This window comes from Carassius carassius, chromosome 5 (genome assembly GCF_963082965.1).
Source record: "Carassius carassius chromosome 5, fCarCar2.1, whole genome shotgun sequence".
Taxonomy (NCBI): Eukaryota; Metazoa; Chordata; class Actinopteri; order Cypriniformes; family Cyprinidae; genus Carassius; species Carassius carassius.
Window position 1 is genome coordinate 25,563,346 of NC_081759.1, and position 18,138 is coordinate 25,581,483.

The following is an 18,138-nucleotide window of genomic DNA, read 5'->3' on the forward strand; positions in this document are numbered from 1 at the left end:
GAACCAGGCTTAAGCTGGTTGGATGATCTTAGCTGGAGGTAGCTGGTTTTAGTTTGTTGTTCCAGCTGGTCCCCCAGCCTGACCAGCTAAGTGGCCAAACCAAAGTCATGTCAATCGGCGGCCATCTTTGAAACTCCTCTTGGGCATGCAAGTGCAACTCCTATCTCTTTGAATGGGAAAACATAAAATTCTCCAAAACTATTCACTAAGCTTACAATTAAATTTCATATTTGAAATCACTGAAGAAATCTGACAACAACTGTGTCATAAATGTTGTTATTTTTGCTCAAAAAACTTTATAAAAAGCTTATTTTTCAGGCTAAATATGCCAGTGCGCATGCAGAGTCCTAAGGGCAGAATGCTCACTGTTTCTATAGCAACCTGGACTTCTAACTGCAGCTGCAGTGACGATGACTTTACCAATTAGTGATTGGATCTTACATTCAGAAGGCGGGGCTTCCTGAGATTAAGGGGCCATATTGAGCGTAGCATTTTTCCCCATGAAAAACTATACGAGTGACTTGTCTTGGGTATTCTATAGTCTTTGGCCAAACCCCCTCTAAAACCAACCTGTTGACCAGCTATGACCAACCTAGACCAAGCTGGATGCCCAGCAAAAACCAGCCAACCTGAACTTCACAATTGATTATCTGTATGATTTACACTGTACACAGTAACAGTTCATTTCTCTGTTACATATAGCTGAACAATTGCATGCAAAGTAAGACTAAACATACCCAGCAATTTGAGTCTTTTGCTTTCAGAAAAATTGCCCTTCACCCTGTATTTAGACTAAGGACCTCACTAATGTAGAGGAATTTGTTATGAGGGGGTGAGTGAGTTTAGGCATTCGGCTCCTGTTGGGAATGTCTGTGACTTTGCTTTGCTGATTCTAGTAATGGTTTTGGACTTGGGGCAACGCATTAATTGAAGAATAACTTTGAGAATAACTTTGATAAAATCTTAAGAGCAACAGGATGTTCATGTTCTTCTCAGTTAGGCCAATCAATATCTGATATTATTACATCTGAGACATTAAACAGATCTTTAAAGAAAAATGTAATGGAGAAAATGGAACATACTAGCCATTTGTGAGATGTTTTCAAGATGCAAAAGATAAAATATATTCTATCAACATTATATTCACCTTTTAGGACATTTATGGGAAATTGTGCTTCTTGATGGCATGTTGGTGTGATCGTGTGAAGGGAAAATGTGGGCGAGTGGAATAAGACCATGCTCTCATGGAAGAGGAATGCAGTGGCAAGGTCAGGTAAAATTAACACTTATGTTACTTGGTATAACAATTAAGTTTTTGAAAAACAGTGTCAATGTAAAAGGTACTCTTCAGAATTGTATTTAGTTCAGAAGAAATACTGTATTGCACATTCTGTTATATAATAAATGGAGACATTTTAGAGTAGCTCAATTACAGCCATAAAAGTGTTACCACACTGTGCTTCCATACAGGGTTTCTGGCCGTTATGAATCAAACCATGGCACCACCAAACACATCAGTCACAGATCTGATGACACAAGCACTAGGGCTGTAATCAGTGTCTCACAAACACACACCAAGGAGACTTTCTGGTCTGTTTGCCACCCGTCTATACAGACACCCCCTCTTTTGGGGCTGCAGCATATGTGTTGGCTTTGCCTCTTCAAAGTGTTACTGGAAATGTTGCAGTGTGTGAGTGTGAGTGTGCATGTGTGTATGGAGATGACTTATTTCCTGTGATGTGTATTCCTTAAAACAATGCAACACTGCAACCACTGTGTTCTATGGAAATCATTACCATGTCCGTGTTTGCATGACAACCAAAAACCTCATATTACAAGAGTTTTATTAAATCACCTCTCAGTGGGGACTGACATTTTGATCTGATTGTTCCAGGCGTTTGACTGAGGGACTGGGGGAAGGAAGGCGGTCACTTTGTGATGACTCAGCCATTTTGTCTGCTACTTTGTGAAGGAGAGACATAAAGCAAAAGCCAGCTGAATAAAAGTAGTGCTTCTGCAACAAACCTATGCATCTCAACTAGCAGTACATTGTATTAGTACATGGAAAAATTGTCATAATTCTAATGCAAAAATATATGTGACATTATTATATATAATATTTTGGTAAACATATTTATTATAGAGTTTAACGAGAGGAAACGCTTAAATCTGTGTATGTCTCCCTCTGCAGGGCATTTTACAGTAATGACTTTCCACATAACAAGCTGATCTCCTACAACTCTTACATAAAATTGTGTGTCCATTATCCCTTTTGTGTGTAAGATACACTGAAAAAATTGTGTAGGAATTAAGAAATTTCTTGTAAATTTATAATCACATTTCAAACAGAAGCAACACATTGAATTAAACATGAAATTTTGAAGTAGAAAGACTGAGTTTTTTTAAAAATTCCAATACAGCCAATATTTATTTACAACTTTGAAAAATCATTTTTACAGTGTATCTGAGAACAGTTATACTCTTTCACATGCATTTTAAATGATTATTATATAAAAATGTGTTAATTTAACCATTTTTATGATCAATAATTAACATTTCATAGCAAATAAAAACACACACAAATAAATTAGTTCAGTTAAGTTTTTATTAAAAGCCAAGCAAACATTAAAATACTGAAACAGATAACCTTTTTCCAACCCCTTTTTTTGCTCCATTTTGTACAAATCACAGTTGTTAAAAAATATTACAAACGATTCAATAAAACTTTTTTTTTTCTTTTTTCTTTTTGCAACAGCAGCAAAACATTCCGATTTTGTATCTTAAAAGCCCTTAGTAGTGTGTATGGTGTATATGGTGTGTGTGTGCTTTTTCTGGTTCAGAACAAGAACAATAATTACAGAACAGGTATCAGAAACAATAATCAAACTAAGAAGTTAAAAGAAAACCACAAAGTGCAAAACAGCTTTAAATAGTCACAGATTTGAAAGAGGAAGAGAGGTCAAGGGTAGGGTCAACAGTCAGAGACACCTACATCACCTCAAGAAGACAAAAAATGGCAAGGACAACTCACCACAAGTGGAAAGAGGGACAGCGTCTGCCAAAGGGCATACATTTGCTCCACTATAATTGACAGATGTTGTTCAGTAATACGGCCCTTTTCTTTCATGGAGATGAAGAAGCACATAAAGGAAGTTGGTTTGAAAGCCCCTCTGTTGAAACACAGAAACTAACAAGGGCTTGAAGTGGACTCTGCCTATGACCTGAGGTCAGATTGTTAATTTTACAAGCAGTAAGATGTGGTTAACCTTTCCAGTTTATTACAAATGTTGAGTGTTTTTATAAAATAATTAAAAATCAACACAATAAATGCTCTCTGGCATTAGTATTTTGCAAAAAAAAGAAGAAGGGGGGGCACCTAAACCAAAGTCATGTTCCAAAATAAAATGTTGTGTAACATATCTCCCGTCATATACCAATTTATATTACCCTTAGCCTTGTAAAAACTGTAGAGGGTGCAAGTGTGCCTCTGGCGCGGTTAATGTGCATGTGTTTACATTCACTCTCATCCAAACGCTTATAGTCACTGTTCACCACAAGCACAGGTTTCCACTCAACACAGCACTATCAGAGAGGGATGAAAACATCCAAAATGTTAGGGGGGAAAGCATAAAAGTATTTCACATCATCACTCAAAGAACAGAGGGTAATGCTACATGCTGGCCACAGACATGCAGAAGGAGCAATAGTGGTCTGATGGCTGTCAGCTAACGTTTGTGGTGTTGTGTGTGTGTGTGTGTGTATGTGTTAGTGCACTATAATTACCTTGATCAAAACTAAAGGCAGTGACCTCTCTTCAGAATTGTTTTTTTTTTTTGTTATTTTTTAATTAAAGGCACGGTAACACAACAATAGACCACAATTCTCAAGTGCTCTCACATTTCTTTTAAACTAGTGGGATTCTAATGCTGAACTGTTATTAAATAAATATAACTACAACCACAATGTGTCAATAATAATGTACATGACATTAACATTTAGTATAACATTAAGTATCTGTAAGGGTTTTGGATGGACTTTTTAAAAGTTGTAATAAGGGCTCCGATTTTTTATTTTTTTATTTATTCAATAACATGATGAAAGTGCATGATAATTCCTCAGTAATGAAAGCTACTGTTATTCGTAATTACATACAAGTTAGCGCTTTCGACCATTCCCATGCACATTTAACCTGTAAACATGCACCGATAAATACTTTACAATTTGTTAAATTGACAGAATCTCATTTGTATCAAATTTTAAGCTAAAGTGCATATTTAGCAAGCAGTCATTGTTTTTCATGTGGTTAGACACTGTCTGAATCAATCTCTCAATTTAAAGCAATTGTTCACCTAAATATGAACATTCTGTCATCATTTACTCACCCTGATGTCATTTCAAACTTGTATGACCTTTTCTGTGGAACATAAAAATTATGTTTTGAAGAATGTTTTTGTCCATACAATAAAGTTGAGTTGAATGCCTTTGACTTCATGGATACCACACACTTCTTTTGTGTTCTTAAGAAGCAATAAATTAATATAAAACAGGTTGAAACAACATGAGGGTGAGCAAATGACAGAATTTGCATTTAGGGTGAACCATCCTTTTACTAATACACCTTTCTAATACTGTTTATTTGAAATCTACTAAACCACCTAATTTCAACAGAAAAATGCATCACATGTCCTTGAAGTCAATGAAGGCATATTCGATTAAAGCAGAAGGTACAAAGACTTTGAGCAATCGACATAAAAGCCTTACAGTAAGTATGAGGGATTTTTTTTTTTACGCAAGCACAAAATACGCAGGGCCATAAGGAGCACCGTTTTAATGGAAGAAACCATTCCATGCTACAAAATGTTTTAAAAAGCCGTAGTTTAGAAACAGTCAATGCCATGCACATCAAAGGCAGACCAACTCTAAAATAAAAGTGCAAAAGCAAATAGTCAAAGAACAAAAAGTGCTAACAAGCCCAACAACGCTTTCCATCCAAACAAGCAGGTTGATGTTTGAAGTTTTCTCGAATTGTTCTTCTTTAACTCTAAGGGGCAGACAGGAGAGCTGCGATTAAGTACAGAATTTATCACAGAGCCAGTCTGCAAATACACAGTAAGGTCTTACATTCGTTATTTTACTAATTATTAAGCCTAGGCATATTGTGGCATCTATAAACATTCATTTTTTTGTCTGCCCCTATAAATAAAGCGTCTTAGTGGGATGAACCTACAAAAGTCCCCCTATGGGTGAAGATGGTAGCATACAGCCATACAGCGTCTGCTCTATGTTTCCCTTTTATTTTTCATTTATTTATTATTTTGTGTGCAGATCGGCCTGTCTGAGCACATGGGCTCTGCTTGTCTATTTTTGTAGCTGTTGATGATTTCAGCTCGTCTGGTGTGAAAAGCAGTGTGCAGCCTCGAGGAAGCGAAATCAGAAAGCCAGAAATAGAAATGGAAAAGATGGAAATAGGCATGGAAAACTTTAAGATGTCTCCAATTTCTCACTCACCTCCAAAGAAGCTATTAAAAACACTTTTGTTAAAAGGCACGAAACGGGCAAAACAAACATGCTTCACCGAGAAATACTTGAATGTTGGAGGGAAAGTGTAACAATGGTCATAGGCACTCATGTTTTCAGATGGAAGGCAGTCGAGACAGCAAACGGATGCTAACAACACTTCACAGCGCATGCATGTCTGAAAGAGAAACCAAACCGAAACTGGCTGTTAGCATATCACTGTCAATTTAACCACAAAACTTGTTTCAAAGTGTCAAATCGAAAGCTTTTCGTTTAATAAAGCATACACTTTTGATTTACAGCTTATGTTGGGATATTCTGTTATTAAGATTGTCAAAACAGGTAAACTTGTGTAAAGAGGCGGTCACACTACAGTTTTATTGCATATATATGCATGCAAATGTTGTATACTAGAAAAACAACATTCAACGTTTGGTGAACTCTGACCTGCAAACTTGTGTGACCAATAGAAGATCATTATGTCATGGCTTGACAGCTTAGTGGAATTAAACAAACAAAAACCTTTTTTTTTTTTTTAAAGACACAACATAGCGTGACATCACATCACACCTGTTGCTCAAAGTCTAGTGTAACCGCCCCTTAAAAGATATAATGGGTGAAAGGTTGAACGCTGTGACATTTAGCCGGTTAATCCTGAGCACCGATTGTATCTGTGTATGTAAAGTGCAAAGTGAAGCATCACATTGCAACGTATCAAACACTACAGGAAGTGGATCCATAGTTTCTCCCTCAGTTTGGCTAACTGCAGAGGTAGAGGAGCAGAGGAGTAATAGAGGGGAATGGCGAAGGAATACTAAACATTGCAATCTACTTTTTGGTTTGCCAATATCTCAGACTGAAGTAGTGCTACAAAAACAAGTGCATTTCACAAGGATGTGAAGATCTGAAACAAACAAATGAGTAGCTAATAGTTTCTAAAAAGCAGGGTAAACTCAGAAGGCATGGATGCCCCCCAGTGGTGGAGGTGAAAGGCAAGCAAGTCGAGGAGCTTGCTAGTGGTCATATCACAAAGCTCAATCTACAGAACGTCATATAACAGCCATGACTGTTAATACTGTCCTGGCAGTGGTAAAATAGCCCTAATTCTGTAGTTTACTTGCTGTCAACTCTTTGTTTCTGCAGATTTTGGTAAGGCGTTTGTGTTTGAATGAGTTGTCTGTGTGTATGTCTGTCTTTGGTGCTGGCCTTGAGTTTTTTTAGTGAGTGACAGACCTGAACTACACACCCCTTCTGTTCTACCACATGAGCAAAATTTAGTAACAGGACAACCAATCTGAAAAAACAGTTCTTCAGTAGGCAACAGATTGGTATTCAGAGCCAATATGGGGCAATGGAAGATCCAAAATGGAGAACTGTTTTTAGTGAGAATATAGGCAAGGGCAATAACCCCTTTATCTGAACAATTTATTATTTTATATATATCCCTGCCACCATTTTAGTTGCTATTTGTATTCAAAGCTAAGCTATGTTTCAGCTTGTAGGCATTGAACATGATGGTTTTCCCAGAGCGCCGGCGCTCAGACGGGGTGCTGGTGTGAGTGCGTGTGTGGTCTTGTATAATAATAACAGTCTTAAGAGGCGAAAGCAGGTCACTGCAATGATGCTATTCCCTATGTGATGCTGCGGCTAGACCTGTTGCATTCGCTTAGTAGAACATGTAACATTGAGAGTGAGAAAGATTTCAGACTTTCTCCGAGCCGTCTCCCATTTAATGACACATATGCTTCGAGCTCTCATGGCGGGCAGCCAGCTAAGGCCCAAAGCGGGAGGGAAGGTTAAAGCTCAGAGGCAAAGAAGACCCAGACTCGCTTCCAGCAGTCGGGATGGATGCACAGAAACAGGGCTCCCCAGGCTTGGCTACATGCCTCTGGACTGAGATGAGGGAGAGGGGTACAGAGGGTTTGAATGGATGGATGGACACAGACCCTCAGGAAATGTGGGGTGCTGAGGAAGATGGATGTCTCCAGAAACACCAGCCCCTTTTGGTGTGCTGCTTGCGTAAGATCTCCTCCTCACGCTCTCGCTCTTTTTGAGAACGAAGGTAGCGGTCTTCCTCCTTCAGGAACCAGACAGGGGGCCAGCGGTGCTTCTCAAAGTGTTTCTGGTTTTCTGGAAGAACAAGAGGGCAGGATAAAGGAAATACAGTGAAAAAATCATTTTCTTGCTCAGTATTTGTATCTTGTTTTTTCACCTAAAGATAAATATTGGTACAGTAAAACATTTTCATGTGTTTGAAAGTCTCTCATGCCCACCAAGGCTGAATTTATTTGATCGAAAAATTCAGTAAAATCAGTAATGGTGAAGTTTTATCACAATTTAAAATATTCGTTTTCTATTCTGTTTTTAGATTTTTAAATGTAATTAATTCCTGTCATGGCAAATCTGATTTTCACCATTAACATTATGAAATGAAATATTATCAACTTTGAAATCAGTTGCTGTGCTAAATATTCTTCTACTCCATAGAAAATTGAAAAGAAGAGCATTTATTTAAAATAAAAAGCTTTTCTAACATTATACATTTTTGCTATCACTTCTGATCAATTAAGTGCATCTTTGCTGAATTTATTTAATTTATACATAATATACATCTAATAAATAAATGAACAAAAGCACTTCTTGCTCCTTACCAGGAGACATAGTCTTCATATCTTTAGGGAATTTTCGACAAACGCTATTGTAGTTGGTGCAGATGTGATGCAGACACCAGGCAGAGAGCTGCTTGGCATTGTGGAACTACAGCAGATAGAAAAGCAGAGTTGGCACAGCGTGATTTCTCTCAATTGAGGCTCATTTGAAAAGCAAAGACTGTTCATCCTTTGAACTAGAATAAAGTAGGCTATGAATGAATGGTAATTCTGTAATGTGCGCCATTGGTTATATTGTCACTTCATTAGTCAGTGCATTTTATTAAAGGGTTTGTTTGCTTCATCTTTATTAATGTTACCTGAGCCATCTCCAGATAGGCCAGCACATGGCCATCAATGTCCACCCCTTTAACGGACAACTGCAACAGCTCCTCAACGGCATGTTGCTCTGTAGACCATGGCAAAATACCACACAACAAGTGTTAATATGTCAGCCATGAGGCTTAATGGTTAACAACTTGCAAAATACTCCATGACAACAAGATGTTCAACAGTGAAAAAGTTCTCACCTTCACAAGTGTATTTTTAGATAATATTTAGCTGTAGATAACATTTATTTTTATGTCTTTTGACAGTTAGCACCATGTCTAGTAGCTTTGATGATTTTAAATGCTATCATCTGCAATATTAACCAACATTTGGCTCATAAATGACGCCTTTGCAAATTCATGCTGAAAGTGTTAGATCTCAGATTATTTTCCTCTCCGGGCCCATTAATCACAGAATTGTACAGTGTTTTTTTTTCTTTTTCAAGGTATGCTGTCTGCCTTTGGGTAAATATAGAGCCATTATTAAACCTACCTGTAAGAGCTACAAGGTGGGGAAGACAGAGGCGGTTGGCTAGTATTATAAGGTCAATTGGCTCCAGTTCAGGACAAGGTGTTAACACACCACAGTACAAAAACTCCAGAACGGCTCTCATGCAGGCACAACTGGTGTTGGGGATAGAGACCTAAAAAGAGAAACAGAGAAAGAAAAATACATGGCGGTTAGCAAAAAACTTCAAGTTTACAGTTATTAACAAAAGCCCATGTTGAGAAAAGTTTGTGTGAATAGATTTCATAACCCGTGCTGAGGAATGTTTATTCATAGCCCATCTCCAGGACATGGAAACTCGAGAGGCAGATTGATCCAGGGATGAAACAATCTGCTCAGCACCTCTTCCCTATTGAGACCTGCATGGTCCTGGCCACCGTGTTGACATGGCAGGACCCAAAGTGCCCAAGAAAGCAGTTAGAAAGGGATGCAAGTATCCAAAAAGGCTCGTGGAGGAAGGGGCTCGAGAGAGTGATAGCAGGGCGAGGGCAGTGGCCACCACAAGGGGTCTTTCATCCTTCAGGAGATTAAAGCTCTGTTTGAAACCGTTGACAGTCTCAGCTTAAAGCTGTGGAAAAATAACTCTGTGGGCTTGTCGCTACGGGAAACCTGGCCTCTGCATAAACAAGAGCCAACAAGCCAGCCTACAGGAGAGACTGTCATCATATAACAGTGAACACAGAATAAGCTTTACAGAAAACATCCAATATACTGATATGGCAAATTTTGTCACCACCAAAACATATTCAAAACAACCACAGTTTATTTATGGTGTTTATAACCTGTTAACTTAAAAAAAAAAACTCTTAACTTAAAAAAAATACTGTCTTAATAAACAGATGTACATTATTATAGTATAAGGCCACATTATCTTTCAAAAGTTTGTGGTCAATGAGATTTTTTTTTTTAAAGAAAAGACACATTTAGTTGATCAAAACTGACAGTGAAGACAGTTTCATTATGGGAAATAATATTCTATTTTGCTCTTTCTTAACTTCCTGTTCATCAACGAATCCTGCTTCAAGCATTGATAATAAAAAGAAATGTTTCTTATGCAGTAAATCAGAATTTTAGAATGATTTCTTAATCATGTGACACTGAAGAGTAATGATGCTGAAAACTCAATCTTTGCCATCACAGAAATAAATTATGTTTTCAAATATATTAAAACAGTTAAAATATAGTCATTTTCAACTGTAATAATATTTCCTAGTTTTGTAGGCATCATAATATAAAATCTTACTGATACCCAAACTTTTAAACATTAGTGAATTTCACAAATACAGTGTAATCCACTTTAATCATCTTTCACAGAAAGTTGCAATTGTTGTGCCATTGTAATGTCATGGTGAATTTAAGAGCATGCATACGGTGGCCGAGACAGCTCATCACTCTGCAACTTAAGAAAACACATGCAAATTGAAAAATCATCAGCAAATGAAGAAAACATCTTCATCAGTTTGACAACACAAGTGTTGCAAATCATCACAACATATGCATAAACGAAACGCACTGCAAATCCTTCACAACACATGCATAAACGAAACGCACTGCAAATCCTTCACAACACATGCATAAACGAAACGCACTGCAAATCCTTCACAACACATGCATAAACGAAACGCACTGCAAATCCTTCACAACACATGCATAAACGAAACGCACTGCAAATCCTTCACAACACATGCATAAACGAAACGCACTGCAAATCCTTCACAACACATGCATAAACGAAACGCACTGCAAATCCTTCACAACACATGCATAAACGAAACGCACTGCAAATCCTTCACAACACATGCATAAACGAAACGCACTGCAAATCCTTCACAACACATGCATAAACGAAACGCACTGCAAATCCTTCAAAACACATGCATATAACGAAACGCGCTCCAAATCCTTCAAAACACATGCATATAACGAAACGCGCTCCAAATCCTTCACAACACATGCATAAACGAAACGCACTGCAAATCCTTCAAAACACATGCATATAACGAAACGCGCTCCAAATCCTTCACAACACATGCATAAACGAAACGCACTGCAAATCCTTCAAAACACATGCATATAACGAAACGCGCTCCAAATCCTTCAAAACACATGCATATAACGAAACACGCTCCAAATCCTTCAAAACACATGCATATAACGAAACGCGCTCCAAATCCTTCACAACACATGCATAAACGAAACGCACTGCAAATCCTTCAAAACACATGCATATAACGAAACGCGCTCCAAATCCTTCAAAACACATGCATATAACGAAACGCGCTCCAAATCCTTCACAACACATGCATAAACGAAACGCACTGCAAATCCTTCACAACACATGCATATAACGAAACGCGCTCCAAATCCTTCACAACACATGCATAAACGAAACGCACTGCAAATCCTTCAAAACACATGCATATAACGAAACGCGCTCCAAATCCTTCAAAACACATGCATATAACGAAACGCGCTCCAAATCCTTCAAAACACATGCATATAACGAAACGCGCTCCAAATCCTTCACAACACATGCATAAACGAAACGCACTGCAAATCCTTCAAAACACATGCATATAACGAAACGCGCTCCAAATCCTTCAAAACACATGCATATAACGAAACGCGCTCCAAATCCTTCACAACACATGCATAAACGAAACGCACTGCAAATCCTTCAAAACACATGCATATAACGAAACGCGCTCCAAATCCTTCAAAACACATGCATATAACGAAACGCGCTGCAAATCATCACAACACATGCAATTAACAAAAGCGCTGCAAATAGCACTGACCACAATGGAAATGTTTCAAGGAGACCTCAAAAAGTGTCGGACCCGACTTGGATTTGTTATCGTGCAGTGGCTACTGGTCAGTGGAGTTGTTGGTGAACTGAAAGGTGAGTTTTTCTTTTTTTCCTTTATCTTTTGGATATTATTAGCCTAAATAAGCTGAATAATTACATGATTAAATGTAAAACGTTATTTAAGATGGCTAACTTTAATATTCTCAAATGCTTCATTAATTGTTTCTTAATGTGTATGTGCTGTGAGGATTTGCAGCGTTTCTTAATTTATGTGTTATGAAGTATTTGCAGTGCATTTCGTTGTATGCATGTGTTGTGAGGATTTGCAGCGCGTTTCGCTATATGCATGTGTTGTGAAGTATTTGCAGCGCGTTTTGTTGTATGCAAGTGTTGTGATGATTTGTAGCGCGTTTCGTTATATGCATGTGTTGTGATGATTCGCAACACTTGTGTTGTCAAACTGATGAAGATGTTTTCTTCACTTGCGTGTTGAGCTGTCTCGTCCACCGTACATGCATGACACTGTGAGGTCCCTGGAGGCCACATAAGATAATCTGCCCACGTCCAAGACCATTCATAACCAAAATCACATAAACCCAAGCTTAAAGGTAGAAGAGCTGTTGTTTTGACTCTGCTTTGGCTGGAGAGTGGAGAGCAAACAAAGGATTTAGGGGTGAGCTTTTACCAGGGACAAAAAGAGGAAAGTGCAGAGTCTGTGAATCAACCCATGGCAACCTTCTCTTTATGCATTTCGCCATGCTCAGACTAAGCAATTTTTCCTCTGTGAATTAGGACAGGATGCAGTGGATTTAATTGCCTCTAGTATTACCCTGTTTGAGGACTGAACACTTACAGGGTGCAGATGCTTATAGCAACCTTGAAAAAACTAGCACTAGCATCTTTTGAAGGGGTTTTTTCCAATCACAGGCAGACATCTTTATAATGCTTCAAATAATATTGATCACATACATCCAATTTAGGAATGACTAGACAGTTACACTTACCCTAAACTGCACCGACCTTCTGCTTCTTGCTTAGTGAGTGCGGTAAACTCATCTTAAATGCATCAAACCAAAAAACTATCACAACAGAATCTGTACAGCTTCTGCCACATGAGTAGGAGGTTGTGGGAACAATGACCGCAAGCTGACACAGATTCTATAGGTCAGAGACGGTACATTGCGGGGTGGCAAGATGACACTCAGCAGTACTTCTGAAGCCTAGCGGTGCTCTTCACCTGTCTGTCTCAAAGCCAATTAACAGAATGTCAGGGTGAATATGACCGTTCATTATGGCTAAAGGGCAGACTTAAAAGACGCAGAAGGGACACAGTATGCAACTTCCTATTAAAACCTAAAGATAACAATAGTGCTGTGAGTGAATGGAAATTTTGTCTCAGTCTTCGAAGCACAAGCAAACAAATCCAAAAACATTAACTTCTAGATTTAGCAGAGGTAAAATAAAAAGTAAATATATATACTGTATATATAAGACTTTTTAATATCCATGCAACAGTTTGGCATTCTTTAAGAAATGTTTAATTCTTAAGAAATTATTTCTTTTTTCATACTGATCTGCATTGATAGATGGAAGAGCAGCATCTAACACCACTGAGGTGTCAGTATTGAGAACAGTAATGCTTATGCTAGCCGGAGAACTACTGATTGCACCATTAAATGTAATCTTTAACAAACTGCAAAATTAATGTCCTTTTTCATACTGAACTTGATACCTAAATTCACTAGTTTTAAGTGTTTTATTTTTAATTGACCGGAATTTCAATTAAATGGTGATGTTAATATGCTGTGTTAGTTTGTTGTTTCTTAGAAGAGGAAGAAGTGAGAAAAAACTATGAAAGTACCTTGAGAAGAAAATGGGGTCATGACCCAAGGGAATGTGTTACAGAGGAAGTGGTCACCTATCAAAAGCAACCAGACTCTTTCTCATCAACTAACAAGTTACTGCAGTGCACACCACAACCACAGTCTCCGCCTTCATCATATCCATTTTCACTTCATCTCTGTCTCACAGGAAAAATGTGACAGTTTCTCACATTTGAGCTTCCGTTCAGTCTTGCGCTAATAACACTCAGAAGTATGATGTTGCTGAAAGGAATTCTGACACCTAAGCATGTTCAGATACTTCCTGCCTTAAAAAGCAGCATGTTCAAAACAACAGAGATAGACCAGCAAGACTGAATAGTGTACTCACATTGTGCTTCATGCAATGTAAACGTTCAACATAAAGAGACCTATAAATACCATTCAGATACAGAAGCGGTGTAGATGTTGTATGGATTTTTAAAGTCATCTTTAGTAATAAGAATGTCCTGCCTAACCTCAAAAACCTTGAGAGATATTTCTGCACAGGACTAGAATAGTAAAGCTTAGATGTGGTAGATCAATCAAGGACAACTCTTGACTCTGTGCGTCACAAACTGAAGCGACAATAATGTGCAGACATAGACAAGAAACATTTGGGTACAGACTCTGAAAAATTTACTTATGGTGAGCGATCAGCTTTACTAAGCTGAATGACACTTTATAAATATTTGCCACCCTGAGGTCTTGCAAGGGCTTTATATCTGGTTATACAACACCTTCTGTGCTGAGAGCTGCACAGACAGTGACAAGTGCTCGCTCTATTCACAACCTAAAAATAGTAAAAATGTTCACTACAATCAGTCGCTACAGTGCCTACTGTGCCGGACTTGAGGAGATTAGGACAAAGTCATTTGGCAGCTATTTGTCTTGCATCATTACGTATGAAATGTATGGAACAGGCTCAGTTTTTTAACATTTACTAAGCCCAATGAACATTTCTAAAGTGATTGCTGCTCAGGTTCCAAGAAAGAGGCACCAGAGGGACAATTTTAAGTGGCTTGGTAAGAATAGAAAAGAGTTCAAAAAGAAAAAAGGAACTTGGTTACTATGAGTCAATAACCAAACAACCGAATTTCTCCCTCCTTGTGAACTCTTTTTCTAATGATATTTCTACTGAAAACACACCAAAACTTCTTGCATTAAATATGCTATGTGCACAAGAGACAAAAAAAAGAAAGAAAAAGTAACACCACCTCAAAGATAGTTACTGTACTCACTAATACCAAAATAGATATTAAAGGGATACTCCACCCAAAAATAAATGATCTCTCATTTCCTAAACTTGATGTATTTGACTTTCTTTCTTCAAATGAACACAGAATTTTTTCACAGAATCCTCTGCGCTTCCACGCTGTTTGGTATTTATTAGTGTTTTTCTGACACAAAACTCTAGCAAGCTTCAGAAGACATTGATTTATCAACTGGGGTCTTATGGACTACCGTCGTGTTTGTTTTGTGTGGTTTGTGAAGTGCCAGTTTTGAAGGTCCCAGCAACTTGCATGAGGGTAAGAGAATTTTAATTTTGGGGTGGAGGATCCATTTAAAATCAATCATTGTTACGCTATTATGCTCCTTAAAATTCAATGCTTGACCGAAGAGCATGCCAAGCTTGTCAAAGCAGAACCAAGTTTACTTGTCTCTAGCCACCTTGTGTTGATCTCTATGTGACATACTTTTTCAGCCGATGCTGTCAGAATAGAAAAGCAGCCAGCATCCTATTTCCCGCATCAATTTGTTCTTGTGCTGTAAATCTAGCTCCCTGCAATGCTTGTAATGTTATACAGGGTGATCCTGTTCACCAGCAGGCCTGGTCACCTATAACTCTCGGCCTCTGGTGTTGGTCAGCTTGGTCCCGAGTTCCTGCCCTTAAGTAGCTTGTCTTTCTAGAACTTGAGCTGACAGCCGGTAGCCCAAGGAAATCAGAGAGCAAGCACAGGATAGACCTGGATAGAGTTGTGTACGGGTAAGATGGGCCCAAGAAAGGAATACAGCGAAACCTTATCTTTGACACCTGACTTAATAGTTCTGGATGAAAAATACATTAACTAAATTTATGCCAAGAAGTAACTGTGATGTGTTAGAAAAATTCCATAGAAAATGGAGTGTAGAAGTGTAAAAAACTGCGTGGAATGGATATCATGTGGTTTTAGTTAAATACAACTTGGAGACCAAAAATCTATGAAAGTTTCACACACCAAAACCTCCTTTACATGTTCACATGACATTGCTGGGGAAATGACTAGAGGAAGTGCCAACAAACCTCATGTCACTATAAACTCAGCAATGCACTGAATCACACACAAATAGAGCACGGGCCACCACACTCGGCCACATGTCACTTCACTTTTTTAACAAAGATGTGAGCGTGTTTTGGAATGAGCGCATGCATAATCTAAAGATACCATATCGTTACCTCAACCTTAATCGCTGCAAATAAATCTTTCTAGACCCCTTCTAGTTTGCCTCTTGAATATGGGAGCACAGACACAATGCAGGGCTGTTAATTCATCCATATGGATGAGATGGTCTTCTGTCGCAGCTGCATCAATGTGGGTCAACCTGTCATAGAGGCGGCCTAGTTTTAACTACCTGTGCCACTTTTTTTGTGGGATCTGTCAAAGCTCAAGGGTAGGAATGATCAAGGTGACTGAGATGAATAGGACTTTGTATTAGTACTTTGTGGTTCCATAAATAAGTTTAGGTGAAACTTTTAGAAATGTGTTGGGCCTAAATCCAACCCATATGACGTAGACCACTGATGTTAAAAATACTGGTACTTTGGTATCTAGTCAATGCTTAGAGAATAGAACCAATAAGAAGGATGCTTGATTTGAAAGTTGCCTTTATGCATACGCTACACTATTGACAATAGACAGTTTTACATTTACATTTATGCATTTAGCAGACGCTTTTTAATCCAAAGCGACTTACAGTGCATTCAGGATATAATTTTAGAAAAATGTTTACCAGTATGTGTGTTCCCTGGGAATTGAACCCACAATCGTTTGAGCTGTTAACACAATGCTCTAGCCACAGGAACACAGTTTTAGTCTGCAAATTCATCTTGTTACACATTTGTATGTTTTTTTCATTTGTCAGTGCAGTAACACAAAATGTTTATATACTGTGTACGTGTATGTATATATAGCGTAGATATTGCCCTGCTCTTGCTTTAATGAAATATGAATCTCTAAAATCTCTGCATACCTCCTCAATGTAACTCTCCATGAAGGACCCACGAAACATGGCTGCCATCCAATCACAGCTTGAGATGAGCAGTGGCTTGTGGGCTGGCAGATACCCATCGTCCAGTCGAAACACCACATCTAAAACCGGGAGGAAAAGAGCACACATCTCGGCGTGTGTCACAGAGTCGAGGCTACAGAGGGGGAGACAGGTGGACGGACGAACACAGAGACAGACGAAGAGACAGATAGACACATAGACCAATAATAAATAGACAGATTGACAAGGCTAAGGATAAGAAGACAGAAAATGTGAAGGGAAGGCCAGACTGGGACCATATAGTGGGCAAATATATTTTAGCAGATGGTGTTGTACAGGTTGTTTAGCAGTATGCTGTGGTTATCAGGAGGGCATGATGGGAAAAAAACACCTAATTCAATTCTACTCTGGGGGGGGGGGGGCAAATAAATCTCTAATGATTCAGTTTATAAACTTCTGCATACCCATAGGGATTGTACAAGTAGTCTTCAGGCCACAATGGAGATGAAAAACGTTCTCGTTTTCAAACATGAGAGAAGCACCTTCATGTTTGGCAATGAGATTATGACAGTTGCAGAGGATGGAATGAAATAAACAGGTGTAAGTGGAGAATAAAGGGGTGTTTAAATTATGACAAACATGCACACAAGACGTGACATCAACAGAGAGTAAGCGACACAGAAAACACAAAGCACAAAAGCAAACACGTCCACAATATGCAAATATTCACTGACAGCAATGAAGGGATATTTTAAAGCACTCCACTAGGTATTTCCTTAAAAACAACAAAAAGACTGAATGAAGGCAATGTTCTAGAGTATGAACTATTCTATTTCAATTCCACCGAATTCTGGAATTGAAAATAGAACTTGTATGCATTGTGTTCTGGTTATAAAATAGATCCTATATTAATGCTTTTTCACATAGATATATATAATACATAATGTTTGACCCTGATTTCAGATTGCCTACCAGCAAAGGTGCCCTTGCTCAGGCACTCTTTGATGCGGTTGGCACGACGCACATGGAAGGCTTTGGTGATCTCTTGGTTCATGAAGCTCTCACGGTTCAGGACGTTGGCCACCATCATACGGAGGTCGAAGACCTCCAGAAGCTCGGCGATGGTGGCCACATGCATCAGATCCCCACGTGTCTCATCCAGGTGACCCGTATATAGGTACTGCAGCACTGCCTGAAAAAGCAAAGTTAACAAGGATAA

General features: G+C 38.6%; 1 protein-coding gene across 5 annotated transcripts in view; it reads right to left on the reverse strand.

Annotated features, from left to right (window-relative positions):
- Positions 1-6,058: 6,058 nt before the first annotated feature.
- rhobtb4 (Rho related BTB domain containing 4) overlaps positions 6,059-18,138 on the reverse strand; it is a 51,305-nt gene continuing 39,225 nt past the window's right edge. For all 5 annotated transcript variants that reach the window (XM_059550244.1, XM_059550243.1, XM_059550242.1 and 2 more), the window contains 6 exons: positions 17,892-18,111; positions 16,902-17,020; positions 8,988-9,138; positions 8,486-8,574; positions 8,169-8,274; positions 6,059-7,647 (listed from right to left, as the gene is read on the reverse strand). In XM_059550244.1, the coding sequence (XP_059406227.1) occupies positions 7,466-7,647; positions 8,169-8,274; positions 8,486-8,574; positions 8,988-9,138; positions 16,902-17,020; positions 17,892-18,111 (867 nt within the window). In that variant the 3' untranslated portion in view covers positions 6,059-7,465. The remainder of the gene's footprint in view (positions 7,648-8,168; positions 8,275-8,485; positions 8,575-8,987; positions 9,139-16,901; positions 17,021-17,891; positions 18,112-18,138) is intronic.